Source organism: Boleophthalmus pectinirostris, unplaced genomic scaffold (genome assembly GCF_026225935.1).
Source record: "Boleophthalmus pectinirostris isolate CB_2022bp ecotype Guang Dong unplaced genomic scaffold, ASM2622593v1 HiC_scaffold_3, whole genome shotgun sequence".
In the NCBI taxonomy this organism is placed as follows: domain Eukaryota; kingdom Metazoa; phylum Chordata; class Actinopteri; order Gobiiformes; family Gobiidae; genus Boleophthalmus; species Boleophthalmus pectinirostris.
Genome location: NW_026571299.1, coordinates 10084686 through 10104980, shown reverse-complemented (window position 1 = coordinate 10104980; position 20295 = coordinate 10084686). Strand labels below are relative to the sequence as shown.

General features: G+C 40.7%; 1 protein-coding gene across 1 annotated transcript in view; it reads right to left on the bottom strand.

Annotated features, from left to right (window-relative positions):
- Positions 1-20295, bottom strand: part of rims4 (regulating synaptic membrane exocytosis 4) — an 87786-nt gene that overhangs the window by 16300 nt on the left and 51191 nt on the right. Inside the window, exons 3-5 of the mRNA XM_055160655.1 lie at positions 12951-13063; positions 7548-7649; positions 505-644 (exon numbers count right to left, since the gene is read on the bottom strand). Of these exons, the coding sequence (XP_055016630.1) occupies positions 505-644; positions 7548-7649; positions 12951-13063 (355 nt within the window). The remainder of the gene's footprint in view (positions 1-504; positions 645-7547; positions 7650-12950; positions 13064-20295) is intronic.

The following is a 20295-nucleotide window of genomic DNA, read 5'->3' as shown; positions in this document are numbered from 1 at the left end:
TGGAGAATCCGAGAGAACAGGCCACTTTATTTCGTCATTTTCCATTGAGAGGGATTCAAGTTGATTACCAAGTACAACTGCCACCCCGGAACGACGTCTCTGACCAACTCAAACTCAGGGGTAGCTTTATACTACATCTTGACAAAACATTAACTTGTTGATTTAGCATATACAGCAAGAAAATGAACAATACTGCTGACCCAGTACACCTTATCATGGGTGGGAACATGCCACGGGGTCCACATATGTCAGTTTTTCTGCTTCGTGGCATCTCAAAGTCCAGAAAAACATGTTCTTTATGGCACTCCAAGTACAGAAAAAACATGTTATATAGACCTATAGATAGTCATACGTGTTTTCCACCCTGTTGTCATTCCAAAGTCCATAATATTAGGTAAATTAGCATGACCAACACATAATATTACCCACACTATAAAAAATGACTATAAATATACCTGTACGTCTGTGTGTAGTGTAGGTCAGGCGTTGGTTTGAGGGACTCACCTGCATGACTTTGCCTTGGGGGCTCTGACTGAAGACGAGCAGCTGGTTGTACAGAGGGTCCAGGCTCTTCCTCACGCTCTTGGTCTTCTTCTTGGCCACGCAGAGTCCGTTCTCCAGCAGGTAGACCTTTATGTACGCCGCTGGAATCAAAACAAACAAGAACCGCAACTCAGTACAAGTGTCCACGGGCGTTGGATGAGGGAGGATGAGAGTTAGCGCAGTTTCCGTAGCGATTAACGAATCAAAATGTATTCTTTTTAGAGCTTAAATTGTCAGCGCCGATGGCCGACAACAGCTGAGTAAAATGTAATTTAAATGATCTACCAAGAGTGGAGTTTGAACCATAGACTGTATAAAGATTAAGGGAGTGTGAGGTCATCCATAGCTCTCGGCTCCAGCCAAATGAAGCTCACCGAGGCCGGCAGTTATAGGAGTGAATTTGGAGCCAGATCCTTAATGGGAATTTATTTACTTACAAAGCTAAATAGCATAAATATAGTTAAATAAACATACATTTATAGCTAAATAAAAACACCAGTATCATGTAGAGTGGGTTAATATGAACACTTAAACATTTTTCCAATGTAAAGTCAATTGGAAAAAGAGTTGAAGGAGCCAGAAGCACCCCAATGAACATGTTAGCTACGTATGTCCATTTATATATAGTCTGTAGTTCGAACCAACGAGGGCTACGGTCTATTGGATCATAAATACAATGACTTAACCACTCGCCCATCCTGGTGACTGATGGCTGCAGGAAACATATTATGTGTAAGTAATTGCTAAGGAAGTAATCTTAAGTAACTCCATCTGTGGTACAAGAAAATGCATTTGTTTATCTTGATGTAGCAGTTTACCAGGAGAGAGGGTTTGAAACAATGAGGACTAGTGTCTATTGGAACTTTAGTCCAACGCCGTAACTACTTGCCCATCCTGGTGACTGATTGCTGCAAAGAACATATTACGTGAAAGTAGTTGCTAAGGGAGTAACCTTGAGTAACTCCATCTGTAATAGAAGAAACTGCATTTGTTAATCTTGATACAACAGTTTATCAAGAGGAGTGTGGTTTGACCCATGAGGACTTCTGTCCATTGGTTTTTAAGTCCAACGCCTAAACCAGGGGTGTCAAACTTATTTTGGTCCAGGGGCCGTATCTAATCTACTTTGATCCCAAAGGGGCCAGGATCAGAAAACTCATGGCATATAAACCCCAAAAAAATAACAATAAGTTCAAATATTTGTAAAGAGAAACGCAAATCTATTACAGAAATCTTTTTTAATTGATGAACTCTTTCTTATTATAATATTATGAACAACCTGAAATTTTAAGAAAAATTCAATTTCAACACAATGTTTTAACATTAACTTGTATGCAAATAGGAATAAGTCTGTTTTTCTTCTGCACTCGGCTCCACTTTTCTCATTTTTGACATTTTTCTGATGAGGGTGTCACGGTCAACAGTCAAAACGATCGTCCTTTAAGAGCGTTTGGAAAGAGACAAGTCTTCATTTGTGCTGCTCTGGTGGGAGGGGCCATGTACAGAGACACTGGAGACGCTGCTGTGATAAACACCACAGAAAATTAACAATATTTTAATAGAAAATATAATTAAAATATTTTAGTAGAAAATCACCCAAGGGCCACATTAAAGGTCTTGGAGGGCCGGATCTGGCCCCCGGGCCTTATGTTTGACACCTGTGGCCTAAACCATCCTGGTACAGACACGTGAGGGAAACTGAAGAACTTTGGCTCAAACATGACTAAACTAACACTGGACGACTGTGCACTGTGATTATAGGGACAGTGGCTGAGTGGCTGTAGGCACAGAATCTTCAATCCAGTGTTGGGCAAATGAAATTATAATACATTATACATTACTAGTTACAGCGCGAAAAATGTAACATATGTTGATATCCCCAAAACATAACAACTTTTACTTTTAGTTACTTTACTCGTGAACAAAGTTATATTGCCAAATGTTTCTTAGAATAGAAATAGTCTACAGCAGTGGTCCCCAACCTTTTTTGTGCCATGGACCAGTTTTATATCCAACAATATTTCAGATGAAGTCCTGTTAAGTTAAGTCCTGGCTAAATCCTTTTTTAGTCCGATTTTAGACCTGTTTTAGACCAGTTTTAGTACTGTTTTAGACCTGTTTTTGACCTGTTTTTGACCTGTTTTAGACCTGTTTTTGACCTGTTTTTGACCTGTTTTTGACCTGTTTTAGACCTGTTTTTGACCTGTTTTATACCTGTTTTTGACCTGTTTTTGACCTGTTTTTGACCTGTTTTAGTCCTGTTTCAGTTCTGTTTTAGTCCTGGTTTTAGTTCTAGTTTAGTTCTGGTTTTAGTTCTGGTTTAGAGGTGTGGCCTGTGAAACGTACGGGAGGAGGGATGGTCTGCGCGGCGTACAGGAGGGAAAGTCAGTGTGGCGTACGAGGGGGGTTCGCGCTTTCGCGGGCCGGTACCAAACATCCCACAGCCTGGTCTTTGGGAATCCCTGGTCTACACTGTTGTTCAGACTGGGAGATTAAAGGTTGTATGGAGGATTTTTTTTTTGTTTCAAATTGTCAATGAAAGTTTAAAATACCATTACAGAGACGCAGCAGCCTTGTAATTACGATGACCAAAAAAAAAAAAAGAATGAAAATTTATCAACTGTGTACGTGTTGAGGCCAGATAAACATCAGCCAATAGAAAACGAGGCTGCCTCTTTACCTATTGGCTGTCAGGTCATCAATCAAACTCCCTACGTTTCTAGTGTAATTGACTCGTCGGGATGCAGGGATCACGTGGTTTATGCAGCGGTTCTTAGAGGCTTTTTCAAACTGTCACTTCCTCACAAAGTTTGTTGCGACGGCGGACGAGAATCCACGACCAGTTCGCCGCAAAAGAAAGTCGGTTCTTGAGGTCGCTGAAAGAAGAAGAGAAGGGGAAAAGGAGCGAAGACAAACTGAGGTGATTCTTGGAGATTCCTTCCAGCGATTGCGCGAGTGAAGCGGACGAAGGGTCTAAAAACTCGCATGCACAACATTTGTAAAAGAACTGTCGCTGTATTTCTCTTCCCTTAAAAAAATCCTCTATACAACCTTTAAGCTTGTGATTCTAAATTTAATTACTTCTTAACACTGATTTTTACTGTACTCTACTTTACTCTACTTTACTTTATTATTTATTTATTATTTTACTTTTATTTTATTTGTTTTTTTAATAGTTTGAACTCATTTTAATTATTCCTTTGATTAATCTGAACATTTTCTTGTTTATCTGTTTTTCGTGCATTCTCTTTTTACTACTTTTACGCCATTTTTAGTATTGTTCAATCACAATAAACCTTGTAAACATTTCAAAACGCCTCTGTAAATACTTCTTATTGTTACCGTCACCTCCGTCTGTGCGTTGAACTTGAAACGTCCACGGCCCCGTTCACAAAAGCACGTCACCTTCTCCCCGCTTCCCCCTGAGCCCGTTCACCCACATAACGACCGTCTCCCACCTCTCGTATCTGTAATGCAGTTTGCGCGTGCTCCTGCGGGTGAGGCGTCCGGATGATTTGCTGGTCCGTGTTACATAAGCGCGGTTAATGGGCAGTTACACAACGCCGTCCGCTCCGTCACGTCACATATATTCACATCATTAACTGACTTTAATTATTGTCTCTGCCTCTCACGCAAACAGCCTAATTAACCGAGGCATCTTGTACCCGCCGCCTCACGACCGTAAATAGTTGTTAAGTTACGGCCGAGGAAAAGTTATACACGATATTTCATCTGAAGAGAACGTCAGGCTTGATTAAAGACGCTGTAGCTGAGTTTTGGAGACTTAAAAACATGAAAAACAGACAATTTCACCTGAATATAAGACGCATCAACTACATTTTAACAACATTTTTAACTCTCCGCATCACTGTTGGGCAAGTGACGTTAAAACTGTAATGTGTTATTTATGACTTGTTATTGTCATTTCAAAGTAATTCATGACATTACAATATTAATGTGTTTAAAATGTAAAAGATTACACAATTATTGCAGCACTTTAAGTTATTCTCCACAAAATAACTGTGCAAAGATGCCAAACTGAACCAGGACTAAACCGGGACTGAACCAGGAGTGAACCAGGAGTGAACCAGATTTAAACCAGGACTAAACTGAGGACTGAAACAGGTCTAAACCAGGGCTAAACCAGGGCTAAACCAGGTCTAAACCAGGACTAAATCAGGTCTAAACCAGGACTAAACCAGGTCTAAACCAGGACTAAACCAGGACTAAACCAGGACTACACCAGGCCTAAACCAGGTCTAAATCAGAACTGGACCAAGACTAAAACAGGACGAAACCAGGTCTAAACCAGAGCTAAACCAGAACTAAACTAGGACTAAACCAGAGCTGAACCAGGACTGAACCGAGGACTGAATCAGGACTAAACCGGGTCTAAACCAGGACTAAATCAGGTCTAAACCAGAACTAAACCAGGACTACACCAGGTCTAAACCAGGTCTAAACCAGGACTGAACCAGGACTAAACTTGGACTAAACCAGAGCTGAACCAGGAATAAACCAGGTCTAAACCAGGACTAAACCATGTCTACACCAGGTCTAAACCAGAAATGAACCAAGACTAAACCAGGTCTAAACCAGGACTAAACCAGGACTGAACCAGGACTAAACTAGGACTAAACCAGAGCTGAACCAGGACTGAACCGAGGACTGAACCAGGACTGAACCAGGTCTACAACCAGGATTAAACCAGGTCTAAACCAGGACTAAACTAGGATTAAACCAGGTCTAAACCAGGACTAAACCAGGACTACACCAGGTCTAAACCAGGTCTAAATCAGAACTGGACCAAGACTAAAACAGGACGAAACCAGGTCTAAACCAGAGCTAAACCAGAACTAAACTAGGACTAAACCAGAGCTGAACCAGGACTGAACCGAGGACTGAACCAGGACTGAACCAGGTCTACAACCAGGACTAAATCAGGTCTAAACCAGAACTAAACCAGGACTACACCAGGTCTAAACCAGGACTAAACCATGTCTACACCAGGTCTAAACCAGAACTGAACCAAGACTAAACCAGAAATGAACCAAGACTAAACCAGGTCTAAACCAGGACTAAACCAATACTGAACCAGGACTAAACCAGGATTGAACCAGGACTGAACCAGGACTGAACCAAGGACTGAACCAGGACTGAACCAGGTCTACAACCAGGGTTAAACTAGGATTAAACCAGGTCTAAATCAGGACTAAACCATGTCAAACCAGGTCTAAATCAGAACTGAACCAAGACTAAACCAGGACCAAACCAGGACTGATGTTGGACTAGGACTTGGAAGTTATCCTTTATTATTAGTCTGTCTACATTTCTAAAACTCAAAACGCTCTGTTCCACCTTGTGATGTCATGAAGCGACAGTTTTCGACTTTTACCTTTTGTTCAATAGAGACGGGAGAAAGCTGCATGTAACAGGAAGCTGACACCTGTAATTCGCTTTTGATTCGCTTTTTTTCTCTGTGATTTTGTGGTAAACATTTTGAGGGATTGTAAAAACTGGAAATGTTCTGTGTTAACCTGAAGATGTTCAAACTTTACATAGTTCCACATAGTTCTGAAGGAGCCACAGAACTTTTAATCAGACTTGGAACACAACTTTTGAGCTCTGTATCACAATATAATGAGGTATTATAGATATAATAGAGGTAGAAATATTCAAAAGGTGCACTATGTAACTTTTTCATCTGCTTGTTTCTATGGAGATGTCATTGCTCTGCCTGGAATGTTCCACAGTGTGACATTAAACAGCTTGACCTATTCAACCGTGCCGTATATGGACTGAACCAGGACTAAACTAGGACTAAACCAGAGCTAAACCAGGACTAAATCAAGACTGAACCAGGACAAAACCAGGTCTAAACCAAGACTGAATCGAGGACTGAATCGGGACTGAACCAAGGACTAAACCAGGACTAAACCAGGACTAAACCAGGACTAAACCAGGACTAAACCAGGTCTAAACCAGGTCTAAACCAAGACTGAATCGAGGACTGAATCGGGACTGAACCAAGGACTAAACCAGGACTGAACCAGGTCTAAACCAGGTCTAAACCAGGTCTAAACCAAGACTGAATCGAGGACTGAATCGGGACTGAACCAAGGACTAAACCAGGACTAAACCAGGACTAAACCAGGATTAAACCAGGTCTAAACCAGGTCTAAACCAAGACTGAATCGAGGACTGAATCGGGACTGAACCAAGGACTAAACCAGGACTAAACCAGGACTAAACCAGGTCTAAACCAGGACTGAACCAGGTCTAAACCAGGTCTAAACCAAGACTGAATCGAGGACTGAATCGGGACTGAATCAAGGACTAAACCAGGACTAAACCAGGTCTAAATCAGGTCTAAACCAGAGCTGAACCAAGACTAAACTAGGACTAAACCAGAGCTGAAATAGGACTGAACTGAGGACTGAACCGGGTCTAAACCAGGTCTAAACCAGGACAAAATCAAGACTAAATCAGGACTGAACCAGGACTGAACTAGGTCTAAATCAGAGCTGAACCAGGACTAAACCAGGTCTAAACCAGGACTAAACCAGGACTAAACAAGGTCTAAATCAGAGCTGAACCAGGACTAAACCAGGTCTAAACCAGGACTAAACCAGGACTAAACCAGGTCTAAACCAGGTCTAAACCAGAATTAAACCAGCACTATGTAACTTTTTCATCTGCTTGTTTCCTATGGAGATGTCATTGCTCTGCCTGGAATGTTCCACAGTGTGACATTAAACAGCTTGACCTTACATTTATTCAACTGCAAGTGTTTTTTTAAAGCTCAAAAATACCTAGAAAAACAAACATTCTGACCTGTAACTTGGTCTGGTTTGGTCTCCGTGAAGATAGAAAGGTTTAACACTATACTGTGAAACATTCCAGACAAATGAACGGCTCCATCCGCCAGAAAAGTTCCACAATGGACCTTTAAATTTGCTGTAAAAAAGGTTAAACTTAAACCACGAGGCCACAGAGCTGCTCACCTGGGGGACACTTGGAGCCAGGTTTCATGGTGAGTCCTCGGGCTTGGACCACCTCCACCTCCAGAGAGCCGTTCCTCTCCATCAGACCGATCTCCACGTCACCTGCAGGGGGCGAACACGAGTCAGACACACACGGAGGCACAATTCGGGTAAAATTCTGGTATAACTTTATTTTCTGATCAGTGTTATAATGTTGTTTAATCGTCGCAAACAGACCTGGAGTTAAGTTTTGTTTCATTCATGTTTAACACACAAACCTGCACATTTAGGCTGAGTTCTTCTCTCAAACTCTCAAACAATGCGTGTATCATTCGTTCGTTCGTATTTTCTTCATTATTTGTCTCCAAAACGAAAATGAAAAAAAAAAAAAAAAGGATAACGATTCGTTTTTTCAGTTTTCGATTTTGTTTTTAAATGGAAAAAAACAGATAATTCCCATTTCCTTGACTTAAACTGTGATGCTGAACTTTTGCGCAGCATACGGACTGAACCAGGACTAAAACAGGACTAAACCAGGTCTAAACCAGGTCTAATCTTGAACTAATCTTGATTTGAGACAGAGAAGGACAACCCCGAGCTCGTGGAGCAGGGCATCCAAAAAGCACGATCGGGCGACGGCTCAGCCCCGTGCAGCTCTGTGCCGGACCTTTCGCCGGCAGTCACCTGACGGTCTATGCGGGCACACCTCTGGGCCCGTCCCAACACTCAGTCCTGGTTCAGTCCTGGTTCAGTTCTGGTTTAGACCTGGTTTAGTCCTGGTTCAGTCCTGGGTCCTGGTTTAGTCCTACTTCAGTTCAGTCCTGGTTTAGCCTTGTTAAGTCCTGATTTTGTCCTGGTTTAGTCCTTGATTTAGTCCTGGTTTAGTCCTGATTTAGTCCTGATTTAATCCTAGTTTAGTCCTGGTTTTAGTCCTGATTTAGTCCTGGTTAAGTCCTGATGTAGTCCTGGTTTAGTTTTGATTTAGTCCTGGTTTTTGTCCTGGTTTAGACCTGGTTTAGTCCTGGTTTAGACCTGGTTTAGTCCTGGTTTAGACCTGGTTTAGTCCTGGTTTAGTCCTGATTTAGTTCTGGTTTAGACCTGGTTTAGTCCTGGTTTAGTTCTGGTTTAGTTCTGGTTTAGTCCTGATTTAGTTCTGGTTTAGACCTGGTTTAGACCTGGTTTAGTCCTGGTTTAGTCCTGGTTTAGACCTGGTTTAGTCCTGGTTTAGTTCTGGTTTAGACCTGGTTTAGTTCCTGGTTTAGTCCTGGTTTAGTCCTGGTTTAGTTCTGGTTTAGACCTGGTTTAGTTCTGGTTTAGACCTGGTTTAGTCCTGGTTTAGTCCTGGTTTAGACCTGGTTTAGTCCTGGTTTAGACCTGGTTTAGTTCTGGTTTAGACCTGGTTTTAGTCCTGGTTTAGTCCTGGTTTAGACCTGGTTTAGTCTGGTTTAGACCTGGTTTAGTCCTGGTTTAGTCTGGTTTAGACCTGGTTTAGTTCTGGTTTAGACCTGGTTTAGTTCCTGGTTTAGTCCTGGTTTAGACCTTTTAGGTTTAGACCTGGTTTAGACCTGGTTTAGTCCTGGTTTAGTCCTGGTTTAGACCTGGTTTAGTCCTGGTTTAGACCTGGTTTAGTTCTGGTTTAGTCCTGGTTTAGACCTGGTTTAGTCCTGGTTTAGTCCTGGTTTAGACCTGGTTTAGTTCTGGTTTAGACCTGGTTTAGTCTTGGTTTAGTCTTGGTTTAGTTCTGGTTTAGACCTGGTTTAGTTCTGGTTTAGACCTGGTTCAGTTCAGCATCACAGTTTAACTGGAAAATGCCGTTATCTGTTTTTTTTTTTTCCATTTTTCATTGAAACAAAAAATTGAAAACTGAAAAAACTAATCATCATCTGTTTTTTTCCTTTTCGTTTTGGAGACAAATAACGAAGAAAGTAGTTGTTGTTTTCATTTTCTTATTTTCGTTTTTATTTTGAAAAACAAACGAACGAATGATACACAGATTTCAAACCCTCCGCTCCACCTTGTGATGTCAATACAGAATCTGCTCCACTGTGTTTTTAAACTCCGTACACCTTCACTAGAATCATTTGGATGATTTCACACCTGGAATTGCCGATTTCTACTGAACAAAAGGTATAAAAATATCGGCTGACGACCACTTCATGACATCACGAGGTGGACCAGAGCATTTCGAACTTGAACGAGGAGGAAGTAACAACATTATAACACGTCTTGAAGCTCACGAGAGTCAATTTTTGAAGTTTTTGAAATCTGAAACAATCTCCAGTCCGAATTAAAGCCGCGTTATCAGCCCGGGAGTTTTTGTTTGCTTTTCGATCTCTCTGCGAAAGAACAAGCGGCTCAGAATCTGCAGTTTTGTGTAGTTATTTTGGCTCGTATTTACGTAACGGCGAAACATTGGCCGAGCTTGAGTCAAGTCCAGCTGGTTTCGCCGTTTCCAGGCCAAGGACGAGCTCGGACTGGGACCGGACTGACCCAGTTTAACGCGGGGCCAGAAAGGACAGTACACGGGAGGTGGAGGACAGATCTCACTGTACGCTGGAGCACATGTGGGCGAATAAGTCAGTGGGGATGTAACAATAACCGAAATAACCAAAATAGATCAAGAAAAAACAAAAATACAGACAGAACTACATAGACCATGATCCTTTGCTCTGTGCAGATGACATGAAGAAATCAAAGTAATTAAGCACTTTTTAATCTTAGTTCTATGGTTTCAATGTTTTTCTATAAAAATATATGTTCCATCACCTAATCTTCAACCAACAAACCAGGTCTAAACCAGGACTAAAACTGGACTAAAACCAGGACTAAACCAGGTCTAAACCAGGACTAAACCAGGTCTAAACTGAGGCCTAAAATCTGGGCTAAAATCAGGACTAAAACCAGTTCTAAACCAGGACTAAACCAGGAATAAACCAGGACTAAACCAGGAATAAACCAGGTCTAAACCAGGACTAAAACTGGACTAAAACCAGGACTAAACCAGGTCTAAACCAGTTCTAAAATCAGGACTAAAACCAGGTCTAAACCAGGACTAAAATCAGGACTAAAACCAGGTCTAAACCAGGTCTAAACCAGGACTAAACCAGGTCTAAACCAGGACTAAACCAGGACTAAAATCAGGACTAAAACCGGGTCTGAACCAGGTCTAAACCAGGACTAAACCAGGACTAAAATCAGGACTAAAAACCAGGTCTCAACCAGGTCTAAAACCAGGACTAAAATCAGAAATAATCCAGGTCTAAAACCAGGTCTAAACCAGGACTAAACCAGGTCTAAACCAGGTCTAAACCAGGTCTAAACCAGGACTAAACCAGGACTAAAATCAGGACTAAAACCAGGTCTAAACCAGGACTAAACCAGGAATAAACCAGGTCTAAAACCAGGACTAAAACTGGACTAAAACCAGGACTAAACCAGGTCTAAACCAGTTCTAAAATCAGGACTAAAACCAGGTCTAAACCAGGACTAAAATCAGGACTAAAACCAGGTCTAAACCAGGACTAAACCAGGAATAAACCAGGTCTAAAACCAGGACTAAAACTGGACTAAAACCAGGACTAAACCAGGTCTAAACCAGTTCTAAAATCAGGACTAAAACCAGGTCTAAACCAGGACTAAAATCAGGACTAAAACCAGGTCTAAACCAGGTCTAAACCAGGACTAAACCAGGACTAAACCAGGACTAAAATCAGGACTAAAACCAGGTCTGAACCAGGTCTAAACCAGGACTAAACCAGGACTAAACCAGGTCTAAACCAGGTCTAAACTGAGGCCTAAAATCTGGACTAAAATCAGGACTAAAACCAGGTCTAAACCAGGACTAAACCAGGAATAAACCTGGTCTAAACCAGGACTAAAACTGGACTAAAACCAGGACTAAACCAGGTCTAAACCAGTTCTAAAATCAGGACTAAAACCAGGTCTAAACCAGGACTAAAATCAGGACTAAAACCAGGTCTAAACCAGGTCTAAACCAGGACTAAACCAGGTCTAAACCAGGACTAAACCAGGACTAAAATCAGGACTAAAACCAGGTCTCAACCAGGTCTAAACCAGGACTAAAATCAGAAATAATCCAGGTCTAAAACCAGGTCTAAACCAGGACTAAACCAGGTCTAAACCAGGTCTAAACTGAGGCCTAAAATCAGGACTAAAGTCAGGACTAAAACCAGGTCTAAACCAGGACTAAACCAGGAATAAACCAGGTCTAAACCAGGACTAAAACCAGGACTAAACCAGGTCTAACCCTAGTAAACGTCACTCACGTTAATGCTTTTCTATGACAAAATATCTGTGGAAATGTCTCACGTATTCTCCACCAGCTTCATAAATCTGCCCCATCACCAAATCTTCACCCAACAAGGTCGACAAAGGATAAACATTCTGTCCACAAAGAATTTACCCACAACTAAAAGGTCTATTAAAGGTTGTATAGAGGATTTTTTAAGGGAAGAGAAATACAGCGACAGTCCTTTTTCAAATATTGTGCATGCGTAACACCACCTTCCTCCTCCACAGCCTCAGTAGAAACACCTCCTCCCGTCTCTTTACTCTAGAAATCACGCTTGTTTACATCCCGTGCATGTTCAGAATTACTGTTGAAGTAACATGTCAAGAAATAATTTAGCAAATGCGAATTTTTAGTCGCACAATCGCTGGAAGGAATCTCCAAGAATCACCTCAGTTTGTCTTCGCTCCTTTTCCCCTTCTCTTCTTCTTTCAGCGACCTCAAAAACGGACTTTCTTTCGCGGCGAACTGGTCGTGGATTCTCGTCCGCCGTCGCAACAAACTTTTTGTGCAAATTGCGACAAAGCTGCAGTTTGAAAAAGCCTCTAAGAACCGCTGCATAAACCGCATAATCCCCGCACGCCGACGAGTCAGTCACACTAGAAACGTAGGGAGATTGATTGACAACCTAACAGCCAATAGAAAATGAGGTAGCCTTGTTACCTATTGGCTGATGTTTATCTGGCCTCACTACGTCCACAGTTGATAGATTTTCATTCTTTTTTTTTTTTTGGATCATCATAATTACAAGGCTGCTGTGTCTCTGTAATGGTATTTTAAACTTTCACTGATAATTTGAAACTAAAAAAAGAATCCTCCATACAACCTTTAAGTCTTGTCAAGGATTTTTTAATAGGCAAAAGTGTTGGATTTTGTGGCGATTTTTACCTAGTTTTAGATCATAAACTTTTTCTGAGCTCAAAATCCTTATTATTAAAAAAAATTAAAAGTCTCTATTTTCTTGTGCTATGGAACCTAAAAAATCCTAAACACAAATAATTGTTTTGGTGAAATGAGCTAACATGTCTTATTCCCTTTAAATACTGTGTTGCTGTTCCACACTCGTTTGCTCGCTGTTCTTTTTTTCTTTTGTTTTGTGTCCTTTAAACTCTTACCCATGGAGGTGGTGGCCAGCGTCTGTCGGCCCACGAACTGCGCTGGTCCCATCCCGTCCAGGAAGTCACTGAACTGGGCATCAGACGCCAGGCACATGCCGCTGTAGTTCAGACTGAAACACAAACATTTAGTCACAATTAGTTTTGTATAAAGAAAAAAAAAAGCTGCTTCATATATGCGTGAGTGAGTGAGTGTGTTCTGATTATTAAACGTTTCATTGTTCATTTCATATCGTTACTATTAAACTTCAGTATGGCCTCTAAATGTTGTGAAAAGCACGAATAAAGTCGTTGTGGTGAATAATTACGACGCTAACTTGACTCTTGGGAACTTTAAGCCATGTTAGAATCAAAAACAGACAGAACTATTTATTATTAGTCTGTGTACGTATCCAAAGCTAAACTATACCAGGTCTAAACCAGGACTAAAATCAGGTCTAAACCAGGACTAAAATCAGGACTAAAACCAGGTCTAAACCAGGGACTAAGCAGGACTAAACAATGACTAAAAAAAGGACTAAAACGAGGGCTAAACCAGGACTAAAACTAAGTGTAAACTAGGACTAAAACCAGGAATAAACCAGGACTAAACCATGACTAAACCAGAACTAAAATTGGGACTAAAATCAGATCTAAACCAGGACTAAAACCAGGACTAAACCAAGACTTAACAGGACTAAACCATGACTAAAAAAAGGACTAAAGCCAGGTCTAAACCAGGAATAAAACCAAGTCTAAATCAGGACTAAAACCAAGTCTAAACCAGGACTAAACCAGGACTAAACAGGACTAAACCATGATTAAAAAAAGGACTAAAACCAAGTCTAAACCAGGACTAAAACCAAGTCCAAACCAGGACTAAAACCAAGTCTAAACCAGGTCTAAAATCGGGTCCAAACCAGGACTAAAACCAGGACTAAACCAGGACTAAACCAGGACTAAACCAGAACTAAAATCGGGACTAAAATCAGGTCTAAACCAGGACTAAACCAGGACTAAACCATGACTAAACCAGGACTAAACCAGGACTAAACCATGACTAAACCAGAACTAAAATCGGGACTAAAATCAGGTCTAAACCAGGACTAAACCAGGACTAAACCATGACAAAAAAAAGGACTATAACCAGGACTAAACCATGACTAAAAAAAGGACTAAACCAGGACTAAACCATGACTAAAAAAAGGACTAAACCAGGACTAAACCATGACTAAACCAGAACTAAAATCGGGACTAAAATCAGGTCTAAACCAGGACTAAACCAGGACTAAACCATGACAAAAAAAAGGACTATAACCAGGACTAAACCATGACTAAAAAAAGGACTATAACCAGGACTAAACCATGACTAAAAAAAGGACTAAACCAGGACTAAACCATGACTAAACCAGAACTAAAATCGGGACTAAAATCAGGTCTAAACCAGGACTAAACCAGGACTAAACCATGACTAAAAAAAAGGACTATAACCAGGACTAAACCATGACTAAAAAAAGGACTATAACCAGGACTAAACCATGACTAAAAAAAGGACTATAACCAGGACTAAACCATGACTAAAAAAAGGACTATAACCAGGACTAAACCATGACTAAAAAAAGGACTAAACCAGGACTAAACCATGACTAAAAAAAGGACTATAACCAGGACTAAACCATGCCGCCCACACTGCACCTCCTACGCCATTAGTCCATGACAGTATTGTCCTGAAAAACGCGCCGCTGTAACTTAAAAATGACCTTGGAATGGCATAATGAAGTGCTCCAACCTTTCCGACCAAGGAAAAAAAAAAAAAAAATGCAGGCACGTTTGTTAAAAAATGTAAATGCCGCCACTCCGACAACTGGACGTCGGTGTCGGAGTGGCGGCATGTAACCGGAGCACTTCCTGTACACGACATCACGAGGCGGAACAGAGTGTTTTCAGCGTAAATATGCAGGATTTGTGTGTTAAACATGTGTGAATAAAACAAAACACAACTCCAGATCTGTTTGTAACGAGGAAACAACATCATGACACAGACCAGCAAACAGCGTAACATGGTCCCTTTAAAGAGACACTAATATATTCAGTGATGCGGGGCGAGTGTGTGCAGATGTGTGGAGGTTAAAGAAGTCGAGAGCTAAACTCATTCATCAGAAGTGTCCCCAAACTGCCCACACGGAGCTTAATATAAACCCCACTTTAGAGACACCGCACAACCAGGCCACAGCGCGCGCCAGACGCCACAGTCAGGGGTTTTAGCTGCACGTCGTAACGCCGCATTTCCGAACTCGCAAACACATAATCTCTTGAGTTAAACATCGCCGCGTGCTCCACTTCCAAGTCGGGAACAAACACGATGACAAACGCAATGGCAGTATATCAGTGTAAAGACTCAATCAAGTAATGAAACTAAACCAAGCGCAATCAGAAGCAACCTGGTCCCCCATGAGGCATCAGTCACAGAAGCAGTTCATGAGGAGCCCAGCCCATATTACATGATCGTTATATCCACAATGCAATGTGTGTATCTGTACAGGCCCATGAACATTTGTGTGAGAATGTCTGTGTTTACTAGTGTGTAACCAAAATGTAATCTGTTCATGAGTTGTGTATATGTTAGTTGTGTGACTGTAGATCAGTGTGTTGTGTATCACCAGAAAAAGAAGAAATGAAAATAATTTTTGTTCCAATTAGAATTTTAACGGCTACATTGAAAGAGAAAGGAACTGTTATAATTAGTGATTAGCTCGAAAACTATTAATATTTTACTATACAAATGCGTTGAATTATAAATAGATAATAATTTTTCTGAGATTTTTGAGACTCACTCCCGTTGCTCGAGCTCGATCGAGTTATGACCAAAAACGCATATTTGACCTTGGTTACCTTGACCTTCATGTGACCTTGCCCCGTTTCAAACCTGTAACATCCAGTGTACCCCGGTTATGTGTGTGCCAACTTGTGTGACGATTGGGTGAATATTTTAGCTGCAGATGGTTCAGAAATTGCCGAAATTGCTGATCTTTTATAACCGATCAGATTCAAATAGTCGTCGTCTCTCTTTCAGCGAGAGCTGTTCCAGATTGATAAAGTGTGGAATTAAATTCAGACTGATACACAAATCAATCTGGCATGAACCAGGTAACATTTACCCTCCTGTACCTCCTGATGTGACCTTATGTGTCCCTGGTTCAGTCCTGGTTTAGTCCTGGTTCAGTTAGGTCCTTGTTCAGTCCTGGTTTAATCCTGGATCAGTCCTGCTTCAGTCCTGGTTTAGTTTCTTGTTCAGTCCTGTTTTAGTCCTGGTTCAGTTCTGGTTCTGCCTGGCTTTAGTCCTAGTTTAGTTCTTGTTCAGCCCTGGTTCAGCCCTGATTCAGCCCTGGTTTAGTCCTAGTTCAGTCCTAGTTCAGTCCTGGTTCAGTCCTGGTTTAATCCTAGTTCAGCCCTGGTTCAGTCTTGCTTTAGTCCTGGTTTAGTTCTTGTTCATCCCTACTTCAGTCCTGGTTCAGCCTGGTCCAGATCTGAGTGCTCTTGTGGCACTGGGCCAGGCTCCTCTATTGTCCCTTGTGTATTATTCACAGTAACACTTGGCACGCTCTTCAATACTCCATACAAACTGTTCTACGAGCCTCTACAGTGTAAAACCGAACCACTAAAAAGTCCTCTTAGATTTTAGAAACACCCAGAGTCAAATCATAAATATAAAGCTCGATATTATTCAGTTTATTCTGCTCAGATGCTGCACTGTACATAATAATAGTCAGATATCTTGATTTTTGAGTACCTGTTTCTATTCTCTTACTGTACTTAAAATGTAGATTAATAAATGTAGATAAAAATGTTGATAAAAATAAATGTGGATTAAACATTAATAATTTACTGAAGGTGCATTATAACATTTTTCAAATTCAGCACCAGGATGGTCCGAGTGGTGAAGGTGTGTGGACTTAAGATCCAGTGGACAGAAGTCCTCGTGGTTCAAACCCCACTCCTGGTAACTCTGTGTCCTTTCTTTCCCTACAATGTTCCAGAGTGTGGCTTTAAACTTATCATCTATCAGCATAAACAAGCAGATAATACCATAAGGCCGGGTTTCATGTCAGATCTGTGACTTGAATTATAAATAGGGCTGGGTATCATTAAGAAGTTGCCAATACAATACATATCTCGATACAGTACACTTTCGATTCGATACGATATGTTTTATTAACTTCTTGGGTTCTTTTTAAAGACAATGCAGTAAAGTGTGTTTACCTTGTTGACATGTTTCAGCTGCAAGCAATATCTTCAGAAGTGTCCTCGGTGTTGGTGGTGACGTGTCGTATATCAGCTGTTGTTACTTCCTGTGGGCGTGGTCAGACCTGATGGACCTGCAGGTGGCTCAGACTGACCACGCCTCCCGTCGCCCGGGGAGAGTCTCTGGAGGAGGGTGTCCCAGGTGTGTGAAAGGAGGAACGCTCCGTCATCACGGTTCATACTGTCCGTGCCTCGTTTCCTGATTTCATCGTCCTCCTTGATCCAGCGTTTTGAACTTGTTGTTTTCTGATCCAATGACCCGAGCCCCGTCCAGATCCATAATGTGGTTGTTCCTTTTACAGAGTCTGATATGGTGGATTTTAGGTTTTCCTGTTGTGCTTTATCTTTTTGTGCTGAAGATGGCTCGCAGCCAGCAGCCGAAACATGTCAACAAGGTAAACACACTTTACTGCATTGTCTTTAAAAAGAAGTTAAAGTTAAAGTATAAGAAGACAAAAATGAACATCTTTGGCACAATATGTTTCAAATCTGTTCGATACAGTTCAATAAAAAATAAAGACTAAATCATGGCTGTGATATTAAAAGTCTTTGTTAAACCACTTCTTGTGCAAAGTGAATATGAAAAACACCCATTTTAATCATTTAAAAGAGTGAAAATGTAAAATGACTTTCCTTCCTCTGAACAAGCAACAAAACTCTAGCACTGTAACAAAATAATTAGTAAAATATACCAAAAAATACTCTTGGTGATATATCTGTAGAGGAGCCCACGATATCGATACTGTATCATCACATTAAATGATACGATATATCAATATTTTGATATATTTGCACACCCCTAAGTATAAGCAATACAAACCTCTAAATAATCAAGTGAAAGGTATATAAGTTTAATGCCATACTGTGGGACATTACAGGCAGACCAAATAACATCTCCATGAGCTGTGAGACGCTGCAGAACATCCAGAACACTGCTAGATTATTTATATTAGATTTATATATTGAAACTTTGGAGCTGATGACATCAAAACTAACTGTGGGCATTGCTCTGTCTGATGTCAGTTTAGTCTTTAGTCTGAGCTTACTTTTAATAAAGAATTGACGTATCTGAAATTACAACAGAACAGCTGATATTTACTGTTAAACAAACGCCTAAAAACCCAGGAGTTTTCAGATGGATACGGATAAATATGAATACGGATTTGACAGCCTTTGCTAATACAGAAACTGTTGAACATTCCGCCATAGACGTACATGTAGAGCAGCTCCAGCACGATGCCAATGCAAAGTATCAATAGACCGCAACCTTTATGTCCCATTGCCATCTGCACTCATCAATATAATGACAAAAATCCTCTTAATCTCTAATAATCCTTTATAATATCACCTACACTTCTCTTCAGATTTGGTCCATATAGATGTGAAATTAAACTGGTCGTACGTGACCTTTGGCCTGCCCTGAATACAGCGTAAGTGTTATCAGCCGTGTGTGAGTGAAAGAGAATGCAGATATTATATAAGCATGTAAGCAGAATTAAATCAGTATAATACAAGGTGAGACAGCCCCTGCGCAGATCCGACCTGTAACTAGGCCTAGTGCCTGTGAAACATCAAGGCAAAGTAAACATGGAGACAAGAGCGAGCAGATCCTTCACCGGAAAAGTAACGTTTAACATAATCAAATTTACTGTTTTTTTGTTTGGTTTTTTTGACTAAAAATGCATAATGAAGAAGAAAAAAACTTATATATATTGCACTTTTGGGGGGAAATTTATTTTATAAAATCAGAGACCAAGAACAGGCATTTCATGTTGAAAGTCAAGTTCAACAGACTGTTAATGTCACATATGAACAGTTCTTCAGATAAACTATACAATCCGTGTGTCATTCGTTTATTTGTTTTTCAATATAAAACCAAAAATAAGGAAATGAAAAAACAACAGTTTTCTTCATTATTTGTCTCCAAAACCAAAATGAAAAACAGATAATTAGTTTTTTCAGTTTTCGATTTTGTGTTTAAATGAATAATGGAAAAAACGGATAACGACCCGTTTACGTGACTTCTGTGCCTGTAAAGGGTCCGAGCCTCAGCTTCAAGCTCCGACCCAGCTGTGGGCTGTGAGCCTCCGGTCTGGTCTCGGTCTGAGTCCGGGTTTGGTCCTACTCTGGTCCCGGTCTAGTCCTGGTCTGGTTCCAGTCTGGTCCCGCTCTCAGTCCCAGTCTGGTTCCGGTTTGGTCATGGACCTGGATCAGTCCTGGTTCAGTCTGTATGCAGTACAAAAGTCCGGCATTGACGTCACGAGAAACGGCCTTTATCCGTTTTTTCCATTATTCATTTAAACACAAAATCGAAAACTGAAAAAACGAATCATTATCTGTTTTTTAAGTTTGGTTTTGGAGACAAATAATGAAGAAAATAGTTGTTTTTTTCGTTTTCTTATTTATTTACTTCTGAGCAACTCCACGACCTCCGGAGGTAAACAGAGCGCCGCTTCCCCTTCTGTGTCGCTGTCGTCAGACTCAGCATCAGTTCCAGTTAGAATTATTCCGGCCTTTCTGAATCCTGACAGGATGATTTCAGTGTCAATGAAGTCCAGGCTTTGTCCATCCATCCAGTGACTTCAGAAAAGTTTCATGGTTTCATGGTTCAGGTGTCACAAGTTTCTTCTCATTCCAAACTTTCTTTATACTGCTCAATTATTGTTTTCGGCTGCAGTTTCCAATTTTGTCCTCACAATTTCGTATCTATTTGATTTCAATATTTTTGTTTCCATTTTAGTACCGCTTTTTGGAACTTTTTAAAGAGACTCACTAACACATAACCCTTTTTTATCCAGTCCAAATGTAAACACAAGATAATTTTTCTCATGCGGGCACAATCTTGTGGCACGAGATCTTGTACCATCCCTAGTAAAAGTAAAATACTGACAGTTCTGCTCTCCACTAAATACTGCAATAAAGATCATATTGTGAGCTGCATATCATGAACATATAACTTTAGTTTAATCCATTTGAGAGAAAAACACATGTATTTCACCTGCCCACAGATGCACAAACTGCTTCCTGCTGCACTTTTTTCACAAACTTAACAGTCTGTATTTTT